The sequence below is a fragment of the Amphiprion ocellaris genome, chromosome 13, assembly GCF_022539595.1.
Source record: "Amphiprion ocellaris isolate individual 3 ecotype Okinawa chromosome 13, ASM2253959v1, whole genome shotgun sequence".
In the NCBI taxonomy this organism is placed as follows: domain Eukaryota; kingdom Metazoa; phylum Chordata; class Actinopteri; family Pomacentridae; genus Amphiprion; species Amphiprion ocellaris.
Genome location: NC_072778.1, coordinates 15,330,097 through 15,356,524, shown reverse-complemented (window position 1 = coordinate 15,356,524; position 26,428 = coordinate 15,330,097). Strand labels below are relative to the sequence as shown.

The window sequence follows — 26,428 nt, the reverse complement described above, 5'->3', positions numbered from 1 at the left end:
CCCTTATCTTCCCATGTACAGTCAATAAATCAATATCAAATCTAAGGAACAGGAAGCCAGATGGCCTTCTTGCAACCTCTCCAGGCCGAGGCGCTCTCAAGGCCTCCTCGGCTACTGTACCGCCGGTGCATGCAGCACTCCTTTGAAGACATACACATTCAACAAGCAGCTCAATGAATGACTAAAGGGAACAAATAAGCTGTTACGACTCTGCTCAAAACAGTGTTTGTGTTTCCATCCACATCAAAGGCCCTGGTCTGTTTGATATGCAGCCCCCACACCTTGATCCGAGCCATGTACAGGTAGAGGGGAGGAGCAGTCCATTGAGGAGACAGAGGGTCATGTGGCTGCCTCTCTCAGCCCTGGCTTGAGGGTAGTCGACCCAGACGAAGGGTCTGGTGGTGTCTCTTGTTCCCCAGGGTGCTATTGCTTCTTAGACCCATCACTAGACACATTATTTATTGGATGCCCTATTGATTACATGCTTTTAAGGAATATTCAGAGGGAATCTGAAGGAATAATGACAAAATAGGACACATCCTGTCTTTTGAGACTGAACTGAATATAATATTACCAGCAGACAGGAAGGTTTGTGGAGTGACTCTCTGCTGGCTAGCTGAAGTAGCGTCGGTCAGGTCAGTTACCTAAATACATCCCGCCAGACTCATCTTGATTTCTGTGTAGGCCAGGGGTCAGGTTAAACAGTAGTTTGATTGAATGGCTGTTCACAGGCCAGTGTGAAATGCCAGCTCTATTGCAATGTGGGAGGGGGAAGGAGGGGGTTTGTGTGGCCTTTGTGTGGCCCACGGCCTTAAAGCACGGACCTATTGTTAGAGGCTGACCAGCCAGCCCCTCAGACTCTCCTTTGCCCTGCTTTGTCTCGAGCAGCATGAGCATTTCCTTCATTCAGGTCAGGGCAGGGTCGTGACTTTGGACACCAGTCCTCCCTGTCTGTCTGCCCAGCCGGCCGGCGTACTCATAAATGTATGTAGCACTGAGACAGATGTGCTGCTGTCACGTGTCGGGGTTAAAATGCAGCTGATTTCAACCTTTTTAAATGAAGACCTCAATGCAAAAAGATCAGGTGTAATCATGGATCAAATTCATATGGACCTGAAGTCGAGATGCTGTCTATAACTATAAAAATGGGTGTGGTTCTTTCACATGAACAGACAAAATTAATGTACTGTACTGCACAAGTCAGAGTAATTTTACGACCAGTATATTGTGCACGGTGAGGGATATGCCACGTGTGCCTTTTGCGAGAGTGTAGAGCACACAGAGCTGAGATAACCCCTTTACTGCCTTGAAGTTATGCAAGTGTTGAAAAGAGTGGACAGCTCCCTCCCTGTGTCCTGAGGCCGGACCTGCCTTATCACAGCCTGGTCATCACGTTGATAAGAAGAGGAAAGGCCAAGGGGCCATAACGAACAGTGTGCACAGTCCAGGTCAACACTGTGAGGAGACTGGACTCAAAGGGGAGGGAAGGTGAACAAGAATATTATCTGATAAGAATCACATGAGTCTTTTGATCTCCAAGGGCCTGATCCTGGGCTACAGGGTGTCATGCTGAGTGGACGAGCAGAACGACACAGCAGGTACAAACAAGCAAGCCCTTGATGATCATCTGGAGCTAAAACATATTTACACAGGGACAACTTCTGTCTCTCACACGTAAACATACAAGCGTGTTCCTAATGTCATGTTGTAATAGCATTCTTATCATGTTTAGCTATGATTTTATAAAACAGAAAGCACAAATGATGCTTCATTTTCTGACAAGTGATCTGCTGATAATAAAAAGAGACAAATCGGTTGTACAGTGCAGCAAATCTTTTTGCCATAATCAGGTAAGAAATTCAGAATCAACCAATGACCAGTGATGAGAAGTTTGAATGTCACAGTGTAGTCTGGTGAGATTTGCTTCATAAGTTACTGATTAAAATCTGTAATGTGGAGGCCAGACAGGACCTGGGGCTGCAGTGCAAGCTGTGGCCTGAACCAAATGCCTCGCTGTCTCGCCCAGGGCGAGGTGGAGGAGGGCTTTTATTTTGCCTTGAGTGGCCAGAGGGGGGAGGTTGCAAGCTGCTGCAGAGCTGAAGTGTCCTTGGTTTCCCCTTAGCAACAGTTAAAAACAAAAGAGCAGACACAGATGTAAGCTGGCTGCTTCTCTTTGGCTGTGCAAGGGCCCATGAGGTGTAGGCTTGAAAGTTAACGGAAACATTTGGAGATGTTCAATATAGTTTTCTTTATTTTCAAATCTAACATCTGTTGTGTAGCCAGTGCTGTTTAAAGCTTATTCCTTTATACCACAGATATTAATTGATGACCGAAACCTCAGTAAAAACACACAGTTTGAGTCACGCCACCACCCTGAGACATGTTCTTTCATCACGCTCTAGTTCGTTTTAAAGTTCATCCCACATGCCTCATCCTACAGCTGTTAATTCTCACTGGAAAACCAAATGACTACCAATCTGCAGGTGAAAATAGTCCTAATCAAATACTTGTTTTTACTCCTCTTTGAGTCATAGTCAAAACTATCGAGTTTTTTTTAAAAAGTGTAAATTTCTTCAGTAGAAATGAATGTTCCTTGTCCTGAGAGCCACAGAGAGTCAGACTGTGTTGAGATATAGACTAACATTGCTGGTTTGGATATTTTCATGACATTTTTTAACAGCGACAGGAACTACATGTAGAACACTGTCATCCTTATGCTTTAATAGCATTTGTCAGATCATCAGATGACACCACAACAAAGTCACGGAGTTCTATATTTGTCCTTCGAGAGACATCTTTTATTCTTTATATAGCCATTCCTCTTTTTTATTCTTTATTTAGACAACCTACTTTCTCCCCACATCTTGAAAAATAAGAATTATGATTTTCTTTAAATTTGTCCCCAGCCAAGAGAATGACAGCAAGGTCTCATCAACCTGTTACATCCCTGCTCCAATTAAAAGAATTAAGATGTAAGGAGCCTTCATTATCAGCTCTCTCTGAAGGACATCAAAGGCCGGCGTGGAGTGAGAGTGCAGCTGCCCTGACGGTGTGAGTTTCTCCTCTCTCACTCCAGAGGAACTTGTTTGTGTTGAGGATGTTTACTGATCCCAGGAAAGACAAACAGCCTGTTTCTTGTTTGCAGGTAGTGCAGCTCAAACACGGAGCTGTGGATCTATTCAGAGTGTGCGAGAGAGCGAGCGAGGCCGAGCCCCAGGATATATTGTATTGTTGGGTCGTTGTTTGTCTTGTCTCCGTGTTTTCAACCCACTTCCAAGTTTCCTGACCAAATTCAATGCTGTGAAAACAATTGCTAAATACTGAAAAAGGACGCGCCTTTTGGCGGTTAAACACACCAGATTTGTGTGACATAAAATAGCTTAAACCTGCTTGTTGTTATTAGAGTTTGTGATCATGGTGGTGCAAAATATGATAAGATAGATAGATTCACTCTGTCATTTGTAATCAATCAACATCAGAACCATAATCAAACTGTTAGATATGTATGTTTATATGCGTTCAACAACTATTGAAAGAATTTGACCTACGATACCTCGTGTCAACACATGGTGTCACTCTTTCTCATTGATGTCATCTGAGGCTGGAAGAAGCCCTGAAACCTTCAACCTCCAACTGTTTCCTACCCAATTAACATTTATCAAATACCATCCTGCTGTCAGCTTGTTATAAACAATGTTTCTGATAAAGTATGTGTAAGAAAACGTGTCACAACGAGGTTAAAGTGCTTTGGGTTATTAAAAGCTATAGTTCTGAGCTTAAAGTTACATATTTTGTGATTTAAAATGGTTAAATTAGTAATAGCAGAATGACACCTAAATCAAGAGTGTTGTACATGTATGTATTGTATGTGGTTTTGGGATTTATCTTATCTTGTTTTCAATCTGTAAATGCATCCTGTTTTTAGGTAACTGCTAATAAATGTGTCCACTACCTTTTATTTCAGGCTGCCAGTAAGGCAAGAATGTCGGTTAAACCACTTTTTCATGGAAAAAATTATGACACTTCCCAATTAAGCCCCTAAATTTATGTCAGATTAGGGAGATAAGTAGCCTCACTTCCTGGCCGTCTTATGAAATACACACCAATTGACATCTGTATTGCCTCCATGGAGTGTCTCATTCTGTGAGCTTGTATCAGCAAATGTCACTTTGTATTGAGGTTTTCTACCACCGCTATAAATTGTGGGGGAAACAGGCTTTCACAGAGAGGTTTTATGGCACAGACTTCCCTTCCATTCTGCAGGGGGTATTCTGCTTTACACCGTTCATGTGTCACAGCCCTTTTAACTGGTACAGTCCCAAAACTAGGAGTATTATTCTATCCAGCATCTGTTGACAGACACTTCATTTGACTTGTGGCATTGTAAGCTACGGTACAGACCGGAATACTGAAAAGTTTTGATAATCTATTAATCATTTGAGTAAATTATCAATAACATTTGGGTTCCACATTCCTAAAAATAAGAATTTGCTGCACTGTAAATGCACTGTATAATGCCTAATGTGTTATTTAAATTAATAAGTTGCTCAGTTGGTTGGTTAGTCATGTTCAGTTTGTCTAAATGATCGAAATTAAAGTACTTTATTTCATTTTCTTATGATGTGGAAATAGGCTACTCAGTGTTTGGGATCTGTGTTAAGTATGCACCTATTACAGCAGAAACAGGAAAGGCTTTAGTACACTTCAGTCTTTCTTTTAGATTTATCATCAGTGCACATCACAGATTCTTCTTACATAGTGCAAGTCAAAAAAAGAGTTAGTTTATTATGTCACCTTTGGCTCTGGGAGACTTTTGACAACTGTCTGATAGTCTCAGACTTGATTGTTTATGGTAAAAATAAATAACTGATTTAATAATAAAAGTGTTTAAGTACTGAAAGTGTGGAAATTTGAAACATTTAAAGTATTGCCATTATCGAGTTAGTGTAGTACTGTTAAGACAACACTAACTGTTCTTACCTCATTATCACTAATGTAAAAATATATATACAGCCTGAATAAAGCAGATGATGGGAAGTAGCACACAACAAACATATGTTAGAGTATTTTGTTTTACATGATGGATATTCAGATGCAGATCTATGTGGTATATTTAGTTTAAAATACTAAACTAAAAGGCTGGAAGATGGTGAAACACTGGTGAAGATACCACATATTCTCTTTTACAGCAAAGGCTTAGCTTCAAACTGGCTATTTTTGGACTTAAGCAGAAGCTAATCTGACATTCAAGTATCAGAATGGACATTTGACAACCTCCACAACTGTTTTCCAGTCAACTGACAAGCAACCACCCTTTTTTAAATTATCTCTTACTTAAATAAGCTACCAGGGAGGTAATGCTTTCATTTATAGTCAGATTTTAGGTGCACTGTCTAATAAGCACTGACAGCACTGACAGTTGTCATCACACAACCACATAGGAAAATAAAGTGATACAGTCTGAATATATCCTATATTGTATTGAGATATTTTACTTCAGTAAAAGTATATCACAAAGCAAAAATACTTTACTACAACTAAATGTTAAATGCTAAACTAAATCTTCTGGTCAGGACTGTGACTAATTACAGTTTCCATAACGGTTGATTATTTTCTCAATTAATTGATGTTGTCAAAGTCATCTAGAGCACAAAGGGACTTCATCCAAACCTTGAGATTCTCACCAGTTAAACAATACAATAATATCAAGATGTGTTTTAATATGAGCAAGATCCCCCCCTCCCCACTGCCCATTTTATACTTGAGAAGCTTTCTGTAAACATAATTTAAGTTGACCCATTTAATCCAAATATCAGTCTATCTATTTTACCTTAATCTTTTAACATCTGTGCCACTTCTGCACATTCTATTTTTACATTTTTTTAAAAACAGTTTTTAAAGTCGAATCTTTATAAATAAAAAGACTGCAAATGTTGACTGATCACAATATTAGTTTGGATATTCCAGATCTTTGATGTTTATTGTTTTCTGAGCAAAGTCAGTCACCAACAGAGTAGCATTATTACTTTCTGAATCTGGGGTCAATTCCACATGTTGGGCTTTTGCTCATAAATACAATTCCCATCTAGTCTTTATGACGAAGACAACGATGACAATTTAAGCTGAAGTCGAAGGTGGTGTTCCGTACATGCAAGCTGGCTGCTGTGACTATTAGCGTAACCTAAGTAGTAAATTAAATAAGCAACTAAATAAGCAGTTCATTTTTTTCCAATGAAGATAACACTAAATTAGTCAGAAATCCAGTCATCAGCACAGAGAACTATTCTAGCTGGAAATAACTGATTTTTAATGGAATATCTCCATAGGGGTACAGAGGAATGTTTCCAGCAACCATCACTCCTGTGTTCTAATGCTACATTGTGTTAACTAATGGTGTTGAAAGGCTAATTGATGATTAGAAAACCCTTGTGCAACTATGTTAGCACATCAATAAAAGTGTGAGTTTTCATGGAAAACATGAAATTCCCTGGGTGACCCTAAATTTTTGAACGGTAGTGTAAGAAGAATGTATGAAATCTGCATGACAGTTAGAATAATTATACATTGTGTGGATCATTTAAATTATATGGATTTTGTGTGAAGACAATTTAGTGTAAATGAGAAAAGCAGGATGCATCCTAAATCAAATAATTTCCAGGATACTCATGTACATAGAAATACACTCAAAGGATTTCAAACATCTACAAGCAATGTGACTTGTCAAATTAAATGGGGCACTGCATGCAAAACTCATAATAAAGTGCAATATATTACATTTGTACAACAATCGCTTTAGTTACACCCTATGTGGATCATTTAATTGATCATTTAGGCAACAGCATTGGGCTCATAACATAAGTTGAGATATGCCGTTACATACGAAGGATTGTTCCATATCAGTTGCATCTGTGATTGACTTGAAGAGTAATGATGCTACCAACTCTAAAAGAGATTTTCAGGCTTTTTCCACAACTTTTAAAGCATACTGATTTGCTCATCAGTGTATCAGTCTATTATGTTCTACAGGATGGACTGTCAAAACGAGACTAGTACCAGCCAAGTCGTGGGCACGCCAGCAGACAATACAAAAAAAGGTGAAATTTTCAAAGGTTAAAAAAAAAAAAAAAAAAAGTCTCTAAAACTCAAACACTAACAACATCAATCCAACCAGACAACAAAGATATATTACATTAGCCTTTCACCCTATGTCAGCTGGGATAGGCTCCAGCACCAGCTAATGGATGGAAGGATGAATACCGGGCTCTTTTTCAGTTTGAGCAGAATGTTTTTTCCTCCCTTTGTCATAGCTGAATGCTTTGTTAGACCACGATCAGAAAGAAATTTAATGTTGAATCTTCCATAAATAGACTCTGATCATCACCAGGATACTAATGCACATGTAAATACAATCACATGATTTCACTGCAATATGACTTGTCAGATGGAAAATTAAGTATTAGATTCTACTCAAAATATGCAGCAGATGACAATTAAACGTAATGTGGATAATTTGAAATATATTTTAAGCTACAATATCAGGCCTTTCTTTCGTATGAGCAGGATTTCCCCCCCATTTTGCCATAGCTGAATACTTTGTTAATCCACAATTAAAAAGAAATGTAATGTTAGGTTTGGCCTCAGTAGAGTCTAATCATAACCAGCATTGCTAATGCACAAGAGTGTGACGTATGAAATTGTCATGACAATTACATTAGTATGGTTGTTTAGGTTGGATTCTAGGCTACGATATAGGACTCTTTTTCGAATATGAGCATCAGCTGATTGCTTGGTAAATGCTGAGTTTGGTACATAGAGAAATATGCAGCAAGATTTGGGCTTTTTTTGTATATATTATTTTGCCTATATGAAAAAACTACAATATATAATTCTTTGCTGAAACAGGTAGATGTTTTTATTTTTTATTTTGCTTGAGCTGAATAGTTTGTTAGACCACAATTAAGAGGAAATTGAATGCTGAGTTTGGGCTAATTAGAGGAATGTGCCACAGGATTGGGCAGATTTCTTGTTTGAAAATACTATTTTGTCTACATGAAGTGCGCAGGATACACTCAAAATCCGATCGTTACAAGGACGCTAGTGCACATGTAAACACTCTCATGATTTCATACATCTATATGGAATATGACATGCTGGAAGAAAATTAAATGTTGCACTGGATACAAAACACAGAATAAAAAAGGATGTGCCAAATTTGCATGACAAATAGATCAGTTAGACACTATGGGGACCGTTTAAATGATCCTTCAAGTCACAATGTACGTAGGTCTATTATTTTTGGTATGAGCAGGATTTTGTGAATGTACTAAATCTGCACGACAATTTCATTAGTTTCACCATTTGAAATCTATTTTAAGCTACTATACAGAACTCTTTGCAAATCTGAGCCTTTCGTCACAGCTGATTATTTTGTAAATTCAAAGTCTGAGCTAAATAGGGAAATATGCTGCAGGATTGGGGCTGATTTCTTGTTTTAGAGACTGTTTTGTCTACATGAGGATATGTGTTGGCTGTGTAGTTGTATCCTGATCAGTTACCCTCCAGTGAAAGAGGCTCAGTGTGTCTGTACACCTGCATGGACCTCCTCCTGAGCTCTAACCTCTGGGTTTCTAAGTGTGTTTGCTCGAAACTGGGAAAGTCGCCCAGTCCTCGCCTGCAGCCTGAGCTCCACCTGGGACAGCAGGCTGCGATAATTCACCTCCCAGCTCTGCGGTAGAAATGATCCGGACGGAAGAAGTCCTCGGCGGGCTGGACGCTGGCAACACTTTGGGCTCTTTTCGGTTCTCCCACTTCACGGTTGTGTCTTTGTTTTAGCTAGCGACGCGTTAGCCGCTTCCGCAAAACAACCTTCGCACAGGTAAGACGAGTTTCGCTGGGCAATTTCTACTCGTTTATGTGAACCAACATGAACGTAAGGTAGAGTCAGACTTTAGCCTGTGAGACAAACGCCCGTTTAACGGTGAAATGTTGCCGGTTTAGAGTAGGAAAAAATCCACCGGCTGACAGAAAAGTGAGTTTGTGACCGAGCTCAAGGTGTGTAGCCGTTAGCGCCGTGGGAGCAGGTTAGCTGAAGGTGAAGACATGCCGTCCTGGTCTCACTTTACCTGCCCTGTTAGAGACACTCTTACCTGGCGACAAATACTTTTATTGCCTCCTCTGTCAGCTGGATCTGTCACAGCGGTGAAGTGATTAGGACCACACCAGCAGTCGTGGTTTGTCAGTGGGGGACAGTGAGTTATTTATGGTGACTGACAGCAAACACATCCAGGCTGGAAACTGATGGCAAATGCCCTTGTTACTGTTGATAAGTGGCTTTTTCGTGGATATCGTATTGACTTTGTGAAGAAAAACACTTAATTAACAGCTTATTATTATACGCTAGTAATAATATGTGTGTCAGCAGCACATGTAGCAGAGCACATATGACAGAAGGAGGTGCGGAGTCATGTGGTGTCCTCACTATAAGCTGGCTATGAGTTTGGCAAATACATTGCTAGAAAGTAAATGTGTATATATGTAAAGAATAGCAGATTTGTTAAAGTAGGAAGTTTTTAGACACTACAAGTTTTCATCATCTGCAATATAGATGCTTAAAACTAAACTTCAGACATTTGATAATTCAACTCTCTTGCATTCCGTTGTGGACATATTGTACTTTTTAGTGCTAGCAGTTTATTAATGTATGCTGCTGATATGTATTGATATATCTGACAGGACAATATCATCCAATGTTGATATATTGGTATACACGCTGTCTGATTTAACTGAATTTAACTCTTATATATTTCAAAGAGGAAATGTTGCGTAGTGGCATAAATACGTCTCTTTTAGTGGTATTGTGTTCAGCATTGTCCATCCATCCATTATCTATACACTGCTTAATCCTCATTAGGGTCGTGGAGGGGCTGGAGCCTATCCCAGCTGACTTAGGTTGAAGGCAGGGGACACATATACAGACAAACTAGCACACTCGCATTCACACCTACGGACAATTTAGAGTTACCAATTAACCTCAGCATCTTTTTGGACTGTGGGAGGAAGCCAGAGAAGCCGGAGAAAACCCATGCATGCACAGGGAGAACATTCAAACTCCACGCAGAAAGATTCCTGGAAGGCGGGGACGCGAACCAGGGATCTTCTAGCTGCAAGGCGAAAGTACTAACCACCGAGCCACTGTGCAGCCTTGTGCAGCATTGCAGTTACCTAAAATAATATTCTTTGAACAGGCTGCTTTTGTACTCGAGTAATAATGGTGACAACTTAAGGTAACACCTTGGGTGGTGTTTGTTTGGTATGTGCAGGCTGCTGCTGTACAGGTGGAGCCTCACATGCCCTGTGAATATAAGCTTAACCTCTACATATGATTTGTGTGTGAGACAGGTGCATCACATGTGAGTCTGAGACTGAGGCGGGTTTAGTTGTATGAATGTTGTGGAGTAGAACGATGGCTTCAGTGTCCCCCAGATGATTGTTGGATTTGATTTTTATTCTGCATTTTAAAATGCAATGTAAATATTGGTCACTGTAGCAGGGGAATTTGCATGTTGTTGCTATAGCACTTATGTAATATTCAGACTGTTCTCAAAATAGACAGCATTTCATTTTAGTTATGAGAGAAATAATACAATACCATTAACAAACAGCGGGAGACACTCAGGAATCAAACTGCTTCTTACCATAAAGAAAAGATTTTTTATTATATATGCAAGCAGGAGAGGCAAAATTTCATCAGCATCTCACTGTGTCTCACATAGATACAAGTTGCAAGTAGTTTTTTGTACACATGCACAAGTAACACACACCCACGTCATAGTAATCTGTCAAACTTCAGCTCTGCACAATAAGACACTGCCGCTCTACATTTCCTAGGTTTCCCAGGGTGCAGCCTTATCTAAGGTTACCTTGAGCACTGGAACAATACATTCTCTGTACTGAGGCTACACAAGGCAGACAGTATCTTTATGCTTGGACTATTAGTTTCAATACATATTCAAGCTTTGAGCAAAAACATGTTTTAATCTCATGCACATGTTTGAGCTTTCCACTTGATTATGTCATACTCAGACACTGATGATTAAGAGTTATTCACCTCTTTGTAGTGATTTGGCAAATTTTCCATTTCATGCGCACTACTACTTATTTCTATTAGCAATACCAGACATTGGTTAAGATAGAGGTAGACATTACACACCTTCTGTCTCATGGATGGGAGAAATTATTATCTAACAAGGCCTCACCTGTGCATACCGAGGGTGTGGCAGAACATGTGACTCATTTGTGTCAACCATCAAAGCGTGTGATTTGGTCCTGCTTTGAAAAAAACTCCACCTTGGGTAATCCCACTGGAGACTGGAGGACACTGCTGGACCACAGAGGTTTCCCTGGAGAGCTTACCCCATCACATGATTACTAGGCTTTTGATATGGATAAGGCGTTTCCCTCGTTTGAATCTGGTTGTATTGAGCTGTATATGTTTGGTTGACTCTAAACCTGTAAACCATATTTTACCACCTCTATTGCAAAACTTGTATAGTTTTGCTTAAGATGTTTCTTGAAGTTTGCTTGATAATTAGAATTACGCTATATGCAGTGGATTTTTGAAAACAGTCGATGAAATGAGAAATGTGCACTTTTGTAAGGCAGTGAATACACATTTTCATTATTGTTCTTTTTTTATGTTTATTACTGAATAATTTAGTCAGAATTGTCGGCTGCCAGTTCTTTGATTTTAAACCGGACCAACATGATGATTCATTTGGAAATTTTTGCTTATATTACGAAAACAGTTCACCAAAATGTGTTGAAATAAGCAGTGCAACTGCTGTATATGTGTTCATTTCACAGCTGCAAGTGTTATTTTCAAGGTTTTTCCTGAGTTCTGGAGTTTGGTGGTGACTGGATGACCCTGATTTACATAATGTAGCCTTGACCTCAACTTTATGCAAATGAGAAGTGGGTAACGAGGTGCCAATCGCAGAGCTCCCAGAATGCATTTCAGGGCTGTTTACGTCAACAATGAATGGAAAGCATAGAAATGATGGCTTCTGTAGATGTGTGGCATTTGTCACAATTTATTAAAGCCTGTGGTGATGTCTTCATTCTCCTCTTTTCTCTGACTAGCAGCCAACACCACAGAGATAATCAGTTTAAAATGTTCTAAAACAGCAAAGCTTGCAATTAGAAATCTGTAAATAGAAAATCGACCTATCCATTCATTGAACTACAATATGCCGTACCGTTTTAGTGCGTCTCCTTTTCACATGCAAGACGAGTCTCGTTATTGATTTCATGTTGTATCCTTGAGAAAGGTAGTGAAACACTGCAGATAGTTTGGAAATGTTGGTCACTGATAGATATTTGAACCGATACCTTCACAGTAAGTATCTGCAGTGACTCTCTATGACCTGTTTGTGCATGTCACTATATCACAAATCAAATAATACACTTTAGATATAAACTAATAGGAAAGGAATTTGGTAGGAGTGGAACTATGAATATTCTATTGATAAGAGAACCTTTGCCGTCAGGCACCATGGTATATTTTAAAAGTGTACTGTGTTGTTTCTCTCTTATTTCACATTCTTGCACCAGGTTATGTGGTTTCAATATAAATGGAGCATAGCCTGGTTTCTACTGTGCTTCTCCGTCTGTGCTACAGGATCCGTGACCCCTATCCATTACAGGTAAACCTATCACCTGTACAAAGTAGAAACAAAGGAAGGGAGAAGGCCTGTGTGCATGCATGTGTGTGCACACATATTTGTAGCCAGGCTTTTGTGTTTGCAATCAGTCATTCAGCTACTGAGAGTACTTTACCGGTGGCAGTGCAACATCAGCAGTCTGAGCCCCCAACCCCCAAACACACACACACACACACACACACATACACAAACACACGAACACACAGACATACATTCGCTGGCACTGATGACAGAGGCAGAAGGAACATTTTTTCTTTCCTCTCACGCTGCCTAGTTATACCAATTCCCCTCTGCATTCCTCACACCGGAGCAGTCGAAGCTCATACACATCCACACTGATGCACACAAAATATGTCCGCACACACACACACACACACACACACACACACACACACACACACACACACACACACACACAGGCATTATTCTGATGGTCTGCTGCTGGGGAGGCAGAGCTCTGGTTTCATTCAGGCTTCAGGCAACTGCTAGAGTCTTGTGTTTGCGTGCAGTGGCTACTGGGCACTTGACAACAAAGATATCATCTCGGGTGAGTCGTTTCAATAACACTGAAGATAAAGCAGTCTTTTCGTGACTGGGATCTGGACAGGGGTCACAAAAAACAAAGAAACTGAAGGTAGTGACTTCACTGTGGTAGCCATGTACAAGAGAGAGAACTTCTGTGTAGTTAGGACTAAGTCATGTATCTTGGGGTGGTGTTTGGTGGTGTTTTAGTCCTTGAGACAGCACAAAGTTTTATGTAGTTATGCACTTTTTGCTCCTGACTATGTACCACACTATAGCACTTAATAAATGTTTACTTTTTACATAGCGTTTATTAAAAATTTGCTCCAGTTGGAAATCTTCACTTCCATCTCCATATGTCATTTTAGTGGAAGAAATTTGTCTTACAAGGTATATTTATCTTATTTTAATTGATATATGTCCCAAAAGTCTCTCCAAAGAATGCGTTCCCAATCAGTACGCTCCTTATGAAGGGGAATTAAAAGGAGATTAGGAGCTGCACAAAGGGATGGAGACCACTGCCGATTGGGTGCAAGGGGTCATTAGTGAAGGGGATTGCATTTCTGCCCCGTTCATTCAGAATTCTTACTCTCGCGTAGTGCCATGCCTTTGTTCCTTCCCATTAGCGGCGCTTTGACTTTAGTCCATTTTCTTCTGCCTCATTTCACAGAGTTTAGCGCTTTCACTGAGAAGCACGGCGACTTTTAGCTGAGATGAGAATTCCTTTTGTCCCTCAGGAAACTCGCTGGGAGGAAGCAGCTGTAGCTTGTTGCCATATTGCTGCTGCTCTGTGGATTTGTCATTTCCTGTGTAGCTGGCCAGTACGAGGAAGCACAGTCCAACTTTTGCTGTACATTTTAACTGTGTTTCTCTCTCTACAGAAAATCAAGATGAAGACATGGAGATAACATTGCTGACTCTGGATCGTCGTTTCTCCGTTTGAGTGGATTCAGCTTCGAACATGCACACATAGACCTATAAACTATATTTGACAGAGTTTGTGTGGAGATAAGAGGACGCCGATCTTTTTCAAACACAGGAATTTGGACTGAGCTTCCTCAGAAAATGGCTACAACAGAAACCAAAGTTGCCGGCAGCGGCAGCGCTGCAGGTCTGTCGTGGGCACGTGTCTGTAAGGAGTGTGGCCAGCAGCACGAGGGCCCGGACAGCCACCTGTACGAGTACCAGGACGAGGTGGATGATGAACTGGTTTGCCACATTTGTCTGCAGCCCCTGCTCAGACCTATGGATACACCATGTGGCCACACTTACTGCTTTCACTGTCTGAGCAACTTCTTGAAGGAGCAGGACTTCTGCCCTGTGGACCGCCAGCGGCTGCAGTTGCATCAGTGTCGCCCCTCCAGCCTGCTGGTCAGGAACCTGCTGGACAAGCTGACAGTCATGTGTCCTCACAATGCAGAGTGCCAGCAGCAGATGCAACGCTGTGAACTGCAGCCTCACCTGCACAACAGGTAAGAATGCTGCAGGTTGATAACGGCAGTTTTAGTGGATATTGTTCTTTATTCATCTCATTATATCAACACAATGGGTGGTGTGTTGTTTTAGTTGGGAATGCGCAAACATCTTTTCCTTGGAGACACTCCCAAGTATTTATTAAACCATAGTATGGAAAGCAATTATGTACAATGTGCTTGCTAGTTTCCTTCATTTTTAACCTTCAGTTACCTCTGGTAATAGCTAGTTTGTGTTGGTGCTGATTTATTGTGTCTTATGTCGTATTGCTGTTTGATATTTAGCCTTCTATTATCCACAAAAACAAATCCCTCTTATCGGTCATGTAGTCATTAGGGACAAGTTCAGCATTTTAGGAAACAATTACTTGCAGAGAGTTAGTTGAGAAAAATAAGACAGCTGCTTTGCTTGTCCTTTCTATATGAAGTTAAAGTAGCATCCATTTAGCTTTGCTTGGCATGAAGAGTGACACAATTGTGTTCATACTACTGTAGGTCTGTGTCAGACTGCGCAGATTCACATTGCCCCTCATACTGAAAACTACTCTGGGCAGTTTTTAAATTCTTCAGAAATCCTGTGCTATGTCTACCCACAGTGCTCGATACACCGGCCGCACATAGCACATTATTTCTGGAGAACTCAGAACTCCCCACTGCGTTTGGCTTTTTCGATGGAAAGCATATATAAATCAAAGCTCCTCCAAAGTCCTGCAGTGGCTTCTTAAATTTCAACTCTTTTAATGATAAACTGAGATTCTCCTGGTATATCCGCTAAACAAGCATAATATTTATATCTAGTGGCATTTGTTTTTCCTGTACATTCTCAGTCAGTGCACTTACTGTCAGCATGGTCAGATGTTTTGGCCACCCACAGACCCTCGCAGATTTGGGTGGAAGACAAAATTTATGTCGTCAAAATTTGCCTTTAGCATGTCTGTGTAACATAATCCATCTACTAGCACTGATAAAGCTCACCAGTGAATATATTGTTTTGATAACTTTTCTTGACATGGATGATCTAAAAATGACAAATTACAGTATTATGTGAGGATTTGTGTAACAGACTATATAGCAATTTTATGGATTCTTCTGTTGTAGAAATGCTGTAATAAAGTGGATCCTTAAATAACGATTGTCATTATTTTCTCTTGTAATTGCAATAGTCTTTAAAGTCAACGAGACAAAGAGCAGTGTAGCCACTCATATTTATATATTGCAAGCACTCCCACTGCAGAGAAATCATAGGATACTTTCATAACAAGCAGAAACAGGCATCTCAGAATTTCACAATTTCCTGTATACCTGTCATCACTGTGAAAGTTGTACTTAGTTGTTTTTACGCTTCATCTGGAATGAGATATAGCATGCTAATTATAGAGCCACCGATGTGGTGAAAAGCAGATTTTCTTTTTAATCTTTGGAAATCTAGCTATTTCACTGTTTCCAGTCTACGTGCTAAGCTAAGCTAAGTAACGTAAAAACGTGAAATTTAAGTCAGGGCCAAAGAATTCTAACTACATTGCTACAAAATAGCTATCATCGAATTGTTTTTCTCCTTTGTGTCCTCTCAAGGAATGTGCTTCAACTGTCTGAAGCTGTACCGTTTACTAGTGGTGACACAGTTTCTCTGTGAACACACAAACTTGTAATTACTGAGCTCAAGATGAGGCGCAGGTCAGTGGCCTTGTTTTTCACATGGCCAGTATGGTGCTTATCGTCCCGTTGGCCAGCCATGACGCAGTCCTCTGTGGGAGGCAGATTGTCCTGCTGCAGCCTCTCTGTGCAAACAATGAGGAGGCAAAGTTCAGGCATGAGGGACGAGCAGCAGTCCCAGCACTCTGACTGACTTAATCAGACTCAAACTGTCTCACCAGACACCCTGCAATGCAGTGAAATTGTTCACTCATCTGCATAGTGCTTCTCTTCCCTTCTCTTTGCCACATCAAAACATATTTACCATTTAGATTTGTTCTCTCTATTTCTGTATTCATCCATGAAACTCCTAGTAACATGAAACATTATATTCACATCTTTAAAGATTAAAATCACCGATCAGTTACTATTCCTTATCTGTTCCTTCTTTCCTTAGATGTCCTGTTTTTAGAAGACTCAGAGAGGAGGCAGAGAAGAGGAAGAGGCCCTCGTGGAATGAATTAAAAGGACGTAAAGGTGATGGGGAGACGTCTGAAGATGCTAAACATTCAGCGACACAGTCTCGAAATCACGCCCGCGATCAGCCTGGCCTTATTAATCCTGCCTATGAGGAAAGTGAGGACGGTATGGAGTCATTTTGTTTTCACAACAGCCACCATCAACAGTGACACAGTCCCGCTAGTCTGTTTTCTGTCTAAACATAATGTTTAAAATCCCCCAGTCTTAGGAAGTGTTTTGAAATAGGAGGTGCATGTGGGGAAATCACAATGAATGATGTTTATACAGACTCAGTGGAAATAGTTGACTTGCTGGGGTGATTGTCAAGACACACACAGGAATGGCTGGTTTTAGCCTTGAGGGTTTGATTCTGTCTGTCGCAGGTGAATCATCAGCCTAGCCGTAAGCACATGTAGCAGCTCACAGATGTTTTAACCAGACAGTCTTATCATGGGAAAAACCCTTAAAGCCACTTTCAAGCCAGCACCATAGAGCAAAGTCCGCTAAAGCACGGTTGCCTGGCAACTGGTAATCAGTGTCCACAGAGGAGTTTGTATTCTTGTCATTATAATCTTTATGTTGAACAAATTAGCGCTGAAAATTGTTGTTCTTGAAGTCTGTAGAGAAATGAATTGCAGCTGTAGTTAAATTAACAGTGACGCTAAATAGTTAAATAATTATTTCCCGGTAAATATGTCAGCATATTCACTCATCCAGGTTGCACCATCTCTGCTGTCAGATGAGTTCATACCTTTGTAACGCTCGTGGGGCTAAATAGATCAATAGAACTGCTGAAGAGATAGCTGTAGCGTGTAAATACTTGTATGCTCTGTGTGCACGCACAGACCAGTTCCAGGGCTGAGGTACTCTGTGCGTTGCAGTTTGTGAGAACTTGTATTGTCTTCCTGCGATGATTATTGAGGTCCACTCTGCTTTACGCTGTCTCCTGTTCATGCTGGACTTCACTGTGTGCTGGAAAAATAAGCACCTAAAGCTCCTCTGCAGGTTGTCTGCTGGTTGATGCGGCTCAGTTTTTAGCATGTCTCTACAGGTAAAGAAATACTTTTAAAAAATGTAGTGAATTTTTGTTGGTATATAGATAAGAAAATCATATCTATCTCTCCACAATCAGCAAAGAGATTTGGGTCCAAAATGTGCTCAGCTTCTTTTAACACAAACAGCTCAACAGTTAAAAGTTCCCATAGCTTTCTGTATGAGGTCAGCAGCTCTCATGGAATGACATGAGATACCTTTTAAATGTTATGACTACAGAATTATCACTCAAAGTTAAAGCAGTGTTTCTGTAGTGCTGCTAAAAGGAATAATCCTAGCTAAAAAAGTCGCACAAAATGACAGATACAAAAATGTCTAATATTTGTTATATCTCTGCCCCGGTCCCTCACCTTCTCTCCCCATAGTGGGATTCCTCTTAGTGACCCCACCTCAACCACTCATCCCACTGTGGGTCTCATACATGAAGCATTTTTTTTGTTTACAGCAACATTTATTTATGTGTATGCCATGTGGAGACAAGCTGAGTAATGTGCTGTTGTGAAATTTTCATGTAGTGTCTCATTTATGTGTAGTAAAGAAACTTTTCAAACCAGGAATTATTAGCATTTTCAGTAATATCTTGACTTGTAGCTAACTACATTAGTGTTATTTCTTGGATTTCTACTATATTTTTATGTATAAATAGCGAAACAATATTGTTTAAAACCTTGAAATGCTCTGTTGTTAATTAATTCTGATTATTAATAGGAATTTGTAGATTTTTATAGGTGCTTGTGTACTTTTTTATGTGCTTTTTGACCCCCACATGACAGCTCTGTACTTCATGAAACTGACTAAATGATAAGTGAAACTTGCAGCTGAGTTGACAGGCAGGTGAAGTAAGAATAGATCACAAAGTGTTAACAAAGACAGAAAAGAAACTTAATAATCCAAATTCAATCTAGACTACAAACAGCTGAAACCTTCATATTGTCTGTTCAGAGTACAATGTTCTAACTGCTGTTTGAAATGGTGACTACATCAAAGAACACCAGAATTATCCTTTAAGTAACTATTTTTGGCTACCAAATAATATTTCAAACGTTTGTTTATCACGCATTTTACAAGCTAAAATTCAGTCAAAGAGAGTGCAGGACTGGGAGTCTTTGCTTCATAAACAGGAAGGAACAGCCTTGTTTATCCTGCCTGGTTGTCTGTTTGTCCTTGCTCCAGACAACACCCCCCTGCGATCCAGTCTGGTGGCCGAGGCCAACGTGGTGGAGCTGTTCAGAGACGAACCGGAGGAGGAGCTGGGCCTTCGCATCGTTGGGGGGAAAGACACACCGCTAGGAAACATAGTCATCCAGGAGATAGTCCGAGACTCACTAGCTGCTCGTGATGGCAGACTGGCCCCAGGGGACCATATTTTAGAGGTGAGAGAGACTAAACGAGGAGAGAGCTGTGATTACTTCACTTGTAAGGTGAAGTTGTTCTTCCCTCCTTCAGCAAGCACGTTCAGAAACACTCTGGTGGCATCGCGTGACACGGAGCGGCTCTAAATAGCTATGCACAAGCACCTTGTGGTTGTATTCTCTCGCTACTGTAAACACGGTGCTTTTCACCTGGGAATGGGAAAGTAGATATTCAAGATAAACATGTTTTAGCTCCATGGTAACAAGGCGTGGTTAATATGACCGACTACTAATGCATCGAGTGTAAACAGCCTTACCTGGTTATTGTCACTGATGGATACCTTTCCCTTTGTGAGCTTCAGTGTTCAAACATAAACGACAGCTAGTATTTAGTCTGTTCTTTTCTGTTCTGAGTACTATAATCTGAGTTATTATGAAGCAGTGTGATTAGTTTGATGGCAACAGTAATCATTGTATTAAAATCTAAATCATTAGCAAAACATTAGGTCAATACCTATGTAAGTGTTATATGTATTAAAGTGCTAATGTTGAGTTTGGTTTAATGTTGTATTTGCAGTGATATTTTGGTTTCCACTGACAAGAATGGAAGTACAGAAAATGACTAACAGGAGATTTTAAGAAGTAGTGATCTCCACTATACCTGTAATGCCCTCCTTCTTGTGTTTCTACCCTGCGGTTGTCCCGGTATGTGGGACTGCTGTAAACTGAGCTGACAGACTATTTTGGCCTCAGTGTGTCCTCTGAAATACAGCTTTTCCTCTAAAGCCAAGCAATCCCAAACTTGGAAATGAAAACAACAACCTGCCAGCCAACAGCCCACTTTCAGGATGTGAAACTACAGCTGCAGGGTTTTATTTTTATGGAAAGTTTGTGGACGTAAAGAGATATGGTCAAGATGTGTGGAGATTGCATCGCTACGATCTTGAAACTCAATCTGCAGAAGAGGCACGCTGATTAATAAATCTGTAACTGATACTTGTTATGACTGTTTTAATTCTGGAGAGGACAAAGGAAGTGAGATCATATTAAAATCACTTCCTCTGATGTTAGCAAAATTAACTTACAGATAAAGTTGGATAGTTATTCTTTTTTATTTAACAATAAAAAGGTAATTTTCCATACATGCAGTGCACATACATGTACAGCATGTAGTGCAGTGTGTGTGTGTTCAGCTGCCTCATCACTCACAATGTTGCTTCTTCTCTCTCTGGTGTCGTGTTTCCAGGTGAATGACGTCAGTTTGGCTTTAGTTCCTCACGCCCGGGCCATCACAGTGCTGCGGCAGCCTGCCCTCCTCAGGCTCACTGTTATGCAGGAGAAAGGTTTCAAATTAAGGGATCAACGGTCGGATCATCACCTGTCCACTCCCGCCACTTCCACTGCCTCCCAACCCTCTCACAGTCCCCACGGCAACGCTACCTCCAATCACAACCCCGGCACGGTCCTGCAGGTGACGCTGATGAAGAGTCAGCGCACAGAACCGCTTGGCATCAAACTCATCCGCAAGTCAGATGAGAGCGGGGTTTTCATCCTGGACCTGCTGTCCGGTGGTTTGGCAGCCAAGGACGGAAAACTGAGGAACAACGACAAAGTGTTGGCCATCAATGGACACGACCTGAGGCACGGGACGCCTGAGAGCGCCGCCCAGATCATACAGGTACATTATAAGCACCAAAGATGTGGTTTTGTTAATTCTAGTACATTAACTACAGATGACAGATACTAAACATTAACACTGACACTTTTTAAAACCATTTTATAGATTTAAGATTGATTTTAGAACTTCCAGGCTGCTTTAGGTGAGCATTGGCTACTCTGAACTCATCTCTGTTGTTGCATTTATAGAATGACAGACATTCTAGATTTTGGAGATGGTTGCCAAAAAGCATCACACTCATGAACTAGAGGAGCACTCAGAGAGCTTATCCTCCGCCAGAGCCAATGCCCTATTTGGCTGTTTTTTTATTATTATTTAGAAAGAAATCAAGATCTGTGCCAAGTTTAGAGAGTTCTTATTTTGGTTGTGCTCCAGTTCTCCACCAAGTTTCATACAATTCAGGCTGGTGGTTTTTATGTAATCCTGCAGACAGACAGAGAGATAAACAGACAAACAGCAATCAAATCATACCTTCACTTGGAGGTACGATTTTCAAGAAATCCAATAAGAAGATAAACAATATGCAAACACTGATTTTGTTTAATGGATAATAGAATACTGTAGTTAAATCATAAAAAGGCAGCTGTTCAACAATCGGTTCTTAGTTTCCCATCATCAGTAGTTGGCTATAGAATTGAAGCATTTAAATGTGGCATCGAGGCTGCTTTCAAAGTATCTGCTTGCACATACTTTGCAATGATGTAATGCTAATACAACAACAACAAATGCTGCAGTGTTCATTATATGGCACATAAATAACAGCAAACACAACAGAGTCGAGTAGTTTGAGTATTTTTCTGAGCGTTGCATGATAGAGAAGGCCTTGGCCCTAATACAGATTTAACTCTCAAGAGCACAAATCTATCCAACATATTTAATGGCAGCCTGTCATTGACAAAATGCCTGTTATGAGATCTTTTGGCCTGGTAGTGACAGTAAAGGGAAGGAAAAAAGAGAATCCACATACAATGTCACAGCTTTTCGGACAGTCGAATACAAAGATCTTGTTAAAGGAAAAGTGATCGATGGGGCTATAATACCACAAGCCCAACTACAAGCATGGTAAACATAAAGTTGTCGTAAGTGTTGTGAATGTAACAGATTATGCATCTCAAGAAAGTCAGATTCCATTATGAAATTTCTGTGATTCTAATCCTCGATCTGTCAACTCAGTTTTGGTGTGGAAGAGGTTGACAGTCACATAAATGAGTGTTGTTGTTTGCATGATACCAAATATCGTGTATTTATTTGCTATCAGATGTTTTGCTTTTCATTTCTGTGTGTTTAGGGCAGTGAGGTGCGTGTGAACTTTGTGGTGATGAGACCTGCAGAGGCTCAGGAGGAAGGTGGAAGCAGCAGAGATGGTCAACACAGCCGAGCATCCAGGAGGGCGCCGGAGCCACAGTACTTCAGGCGCCGGTCCACCTACATGAAGGTAACATGGAACATTTCCTCACAAACCAAAGCTCACTCAAACCAAGGAATATTGCTCCTGGCCTCATGTTTTTAATGATAGGGCTTGAATCAGCACTTTGGGGGCCTGTCCAGCTGTGGGCTGCTGGGACTTTAACTTCCTGTTACACTACTAACCACAAAGTGAACCGCAGTATCAAACTCTACATGTTCCTGTTTACACAGTGTAAATGTGATACTCGCTCCTGTGTCGCTCACACTCAGCTGTACCATACAGTGTCAGTAGGAAGAACAGCAACCCCCCATCTGGGGTGAGAAGCTTTGAGAGCAGACACCTGCATTGGTGAGATGAAAGCTCTTCTCTGGGGCCTCCCTCTGTCCTGATCAAAAGGCCTGGGGTGCTGCTCGCTCTGCCGCTACGGGGCCATGGTCTTGTTGTTTTTTGGTTGTTTCTTTGGGAGGCAGAGGATCAAAGCTGGTAACAGTTAGCTTTCGCCTGCAGAGTCGAGCCTTTTCGTCTTGCTGGGGGGGATGGGTTCCCTGCTGTGGGGAGGAAGAACCCCCACCTCCCCCAAGCTTCCCTTCTGATGGTTTACAGACTCCATAGAGCAGCAAGGAGGCTGGTTGAAGTTGTCATTTTCCACACATCTTTTACACTACGAGAGCTTAGTGTTGATCCTCACACGTTCCCTCTACTCGTACCTCTCAGCTCCATCTCAAATGCTTCACATTTGTTTCTACAAGTGGTTTTCTGAGAGGCATCAATTAAGTCAAAGGATCCTGGTGAGGCCGAGATTAATTGGCAGCACAGACTTGATGCATTTTATGACAAGCAAAATGAGATAAACAATAATTCTTTCAGTGGTGGAATTTGTGGACCATGGCGTCCTGAACGAGGCCAGCATAATAAATATCTGTATGGTTGCAACGTGTTTGTGATGACTTAATATTAATATGTGTAATTTTTTGTACAGGATCCTCCAGGTGGGTTTTCTAGTCAGGAGAAGACTGTGAGTCTGAAGAAGGAGCCTCGGCTTTCGCTTGGCATCACTATTGCAGGAGGGAGGGATTGTCGCAGTCGCCTGCCCGTTTACATCACGAGTGTGCAGCCTGTTGGCTGTCTGCACCGAGATGGTACCATCAAAAGAGGTACAGAACATCTGGTGATCTGTGGTTTTCACTTTTAACAAGTAAATTTGTACTTATCAAGTTATTTGTCTTGGCAAAAACTGACACAAATGGCTATTCTTCACATTGTTTTCTCCATTAATCATGTGTCAAATGTCAAAAATGCCTTAGTTTTTATCCATCAGGTTGAACTTCCAGCAACTTGACTTCACCACCTAATGAAAATTTAGATTAACAAAAACAAACACTAATCCTCATGTTCGCAACGTTGTCTGTTTCCTCAGGCGACGTTCTGCTGAGCATCAATGGGGTTGATCTGACCCAGCTGACCTACAATGAGGCAGTTTCTGTGCTGAAGGCTCAGACAGCTCAGTCCCAGGTGGTGCTCCGTGTCATTCAGACCCTCTCTGAGGACTCCGAGGACGACACTGAAGCTGGCAGCAAGGAGGAACTCGACTTTATGGACGACCCGCGAGACGACGCCCTCAACTGGACACCGCTGTGGACTCGCTGGCTGGGATTACCAAGGTAGAGACGCCTTCATTACTACCTGATATCTGCTCCTCTACTGCAGCTGTTTTTTGTTCATTCCTATGTGAAGCAGTTAGCTCTAACTCTGAACCCGTCCTCTCAGTCACATGCACTGGTGTCGGGACGTCGTCCTGCAGAAGACAAACAACGAGAGCTGGGGCTTCAGTATCGTCGGGGGCTATGAGGAGAGTCACGGGCAGCAGCCCTTCTTCATTAAAACCATTGTGCCTGGTACACCTGCTCACTTCGACGGGCGCCTCAAGTAAGTTAAACCCAGTCTGACTCCTGTATGACTTAACCCTCTGAACCCCAAACAGTTTTGGGAGTTTCTTCCTTCAGTCACATCTTTTCTCTATGTGGGCTCATTTTGTAGTGCGATTTAAAGTCCTGTACCTCAACAGAAACATAATGACTACGGCTAGAAATAGAAAGAACTCAAGCATGTCTTCTCTGCAGTATAACGGAGTAATAATGCCATAAAGTTTAAAAAATGAAAGGTGAAAGTTTTTCACTATTTATTTTACGAAAATGAAAAAAAAAACACTATCATGTATAACATCGTTCCAAGTACACACAGGTGTTAAACACAAATAGTCTCTGAATTATTGTAACGTGACTGTCAGTTGCAGCTCAGTCACTTGTGGCTCCTTGATGGAACTCAGCTGTGCAGAATTTTACTTTTATTTACAGAATGAGTTTAATGCAAACTTTATATTTGGTTTAGATTTGGTAAATTTTCCAGACAAAAACCAAAAGTTGCACATAAGTTCAGGGGCTGCTGGAAAGCCAACAATTCTTCACGTTTTTAAGGTTTCTGACACTAATAAATTGTACAAATTCGATGCATTCTTTAAAGTTAACTTGCTTTTAAAACCCACTGGGACGTTTTTGGGTTCGGAGGTTTAATCAAGTCCTGCATCCATTCATCTCTGTTAAAAATAACTCCACATTAACGGTCTGTGCTTCTCTCCAGGTGCGGTGATGAGATTGTTGCGGTAAACGGAGCTACAACTGTGGGAATGAACAACTCCTCTCTCATCCCGATGCTCAAACTGCAGAAGAATAAAGTCACACTGACGGTAGTGTCTTGGCCGGGGAGTCTAGTGTAACAAAACACACTTTCTCTTTCCCGTTTCTTCTTTTCTTTGTCACTCTTTTAGTTGAGCACACACGCGTTGCCCTGTTTATGTGCATTCTTCACTGGGACGCTCGCTGTCCTTTCCTTATGTAACTCGTTTGGTCACATACTTTCTTAATGTTTATGATCAGTTGTGTTACACAGAACACGTGTGAACTTAAAGAGCCATGCCATGTATGACAGAAATGACAGAAACTCACAGAGGAGTTGATTGCACTATCAGGGTGCAAAAATGACGACAATCAGTGAATTATATGCTAAGGACAAACTGGAAGGATTGTTATTTTTGATCCTGTTTTAAAGCTGTGTGGATATTTACCAGTTCAATATTGTATTATTTGATTATCATGATTCACATAAACAGTGTACAAAGATGAAATACAGTGAATATATGTTGTAATGAGGACTTACTGATGACAGAATGGCTGCTGACTATAAACTAATGCCAAAGACAGAAAATCTTGCTGACAAATGTGATATAATCAAGAGTGATACAGAGTGATATAACCTCTGTAAACTGAATCAAGTGGACAATAAGAATAAAATCAGCTACAGCCACAGCGTGTTGTAGAACGAGACTGTTAACTGGAGGGTTTTGTGGAGATGGGAAGGTTCATTTTAAAGTGTCAGAATCTAAAAATATTTGACATCCAGTCCTGTTGAAGTCATAAAAATAAACTTAATCCCTTCTAAAATTAACACAGATCACTTTATCAGAGTGGAACTGGAGGTAAATGGCTCAGGTACCAAATTTATATGTTTGATCTACAACAAGAAATAAACTTGACAAAATCTGAGCTGTTCTACATATGCTGTTAAATTCAAAATCATAAATGCTGTTAATCTGTAAATGAAACATTTAGCAGCTTTTGATATATTAATTGAATGATACACGTTCCTATATCGGCACTCTGTATATATTTTCAAATGATAAAATGGCTCGTACTGAATGACTCTAATAAGCCTAATGCCTTGCAGATATTGAAGGACAAACCAGAATGTATACTTGCCTTAAATCGCCACTGTACCAAAAATGTGCCCCCTCCCCCACCATTATTTCCTTTCGTTATGTACTGATTATTTTGTAGGAAGGAGAATGGCCTTGTTCAGATACATTTGTGTCAACACATTCCCAGTGGCCTTGCTTGTGTCTTAATGGATGCAGGACTTACTGAACAATTCAGAGTGGCTGTGAAATACGAATATACAGCAGGTGGTGTGTGTAAGCCTGTCCACTGTTACATTATGTTCAATAAAATCATATCAAATCA

General features: G+C 40.8%; 1 protein-coding gene across 2 annotated transcripts; it reads left to right on the top strand.

Moving 5' to 3' along the window:
* The first annotated feature begins 8,599 nt into the window (after nt 1-8,599).
* On the top strand, nt 8,600-26,428 carry lnx2b (ligand of numb-protein X 2b). Of its 2 annotated transcripts, XM_055016728.1 has the most exons (11): nt 8,600-8,875; nt 12,610-12,701; nt 14,123-14,713; nt 16,803-16,990; nt 19,091-19,290; nt 20,516-20,947; nt 22,236-22,382; nt 23,335-23,509; nt 23,773-24,016; nt 24,123-24,281; nt 24,993-26,428. In XM_055016728.1, the coding sequence occupies exons 3-11, from the start codon at nt 14,307-14,309 to the stop codon at nt 25,126-25,128; spliced, it is 2,088 nt and encodes a 695-aa protein (XP_054872703.1). In that variant the 5' UTR covers nt 8,600-8,875; nt 12,610-12,701; nt 14,123-14,306; the 3' UTR covers nt 25,129-26,428. The 2 variants fall into 2 exon arrangements, with proteins under 2 accessions (XP_054872703.1, XP_023140655.1); XM_023284887.3 differs by lacking the exon at nt 12,610-12,701.

Excerpts from the sequence above, each read along its gene's own strand:
- lnx2b (XM_023284887.3), top strand. The coding sequence starts at position 14,307 with ATGGCTACAACAGAAACCAAAGTTGCCGGCAGCGGCAGCGCTGCAGGT. Across the intron at positions 20,948-22,235 it reads GCGCCGCCCAGATCATACAG|GGCAGTGAGGTGCGTGTGAA; the intron begins GTACATTATAAG and ends CTGTGTGTTTAG. Across the intron at positions 23,510-23,772 it reads AGATGGTACCATCAAAAGAG|GCGACGTTCTGCTGAGCATC; the intron begins GTACAGAACATC and ends CTGTTTCCTCAG.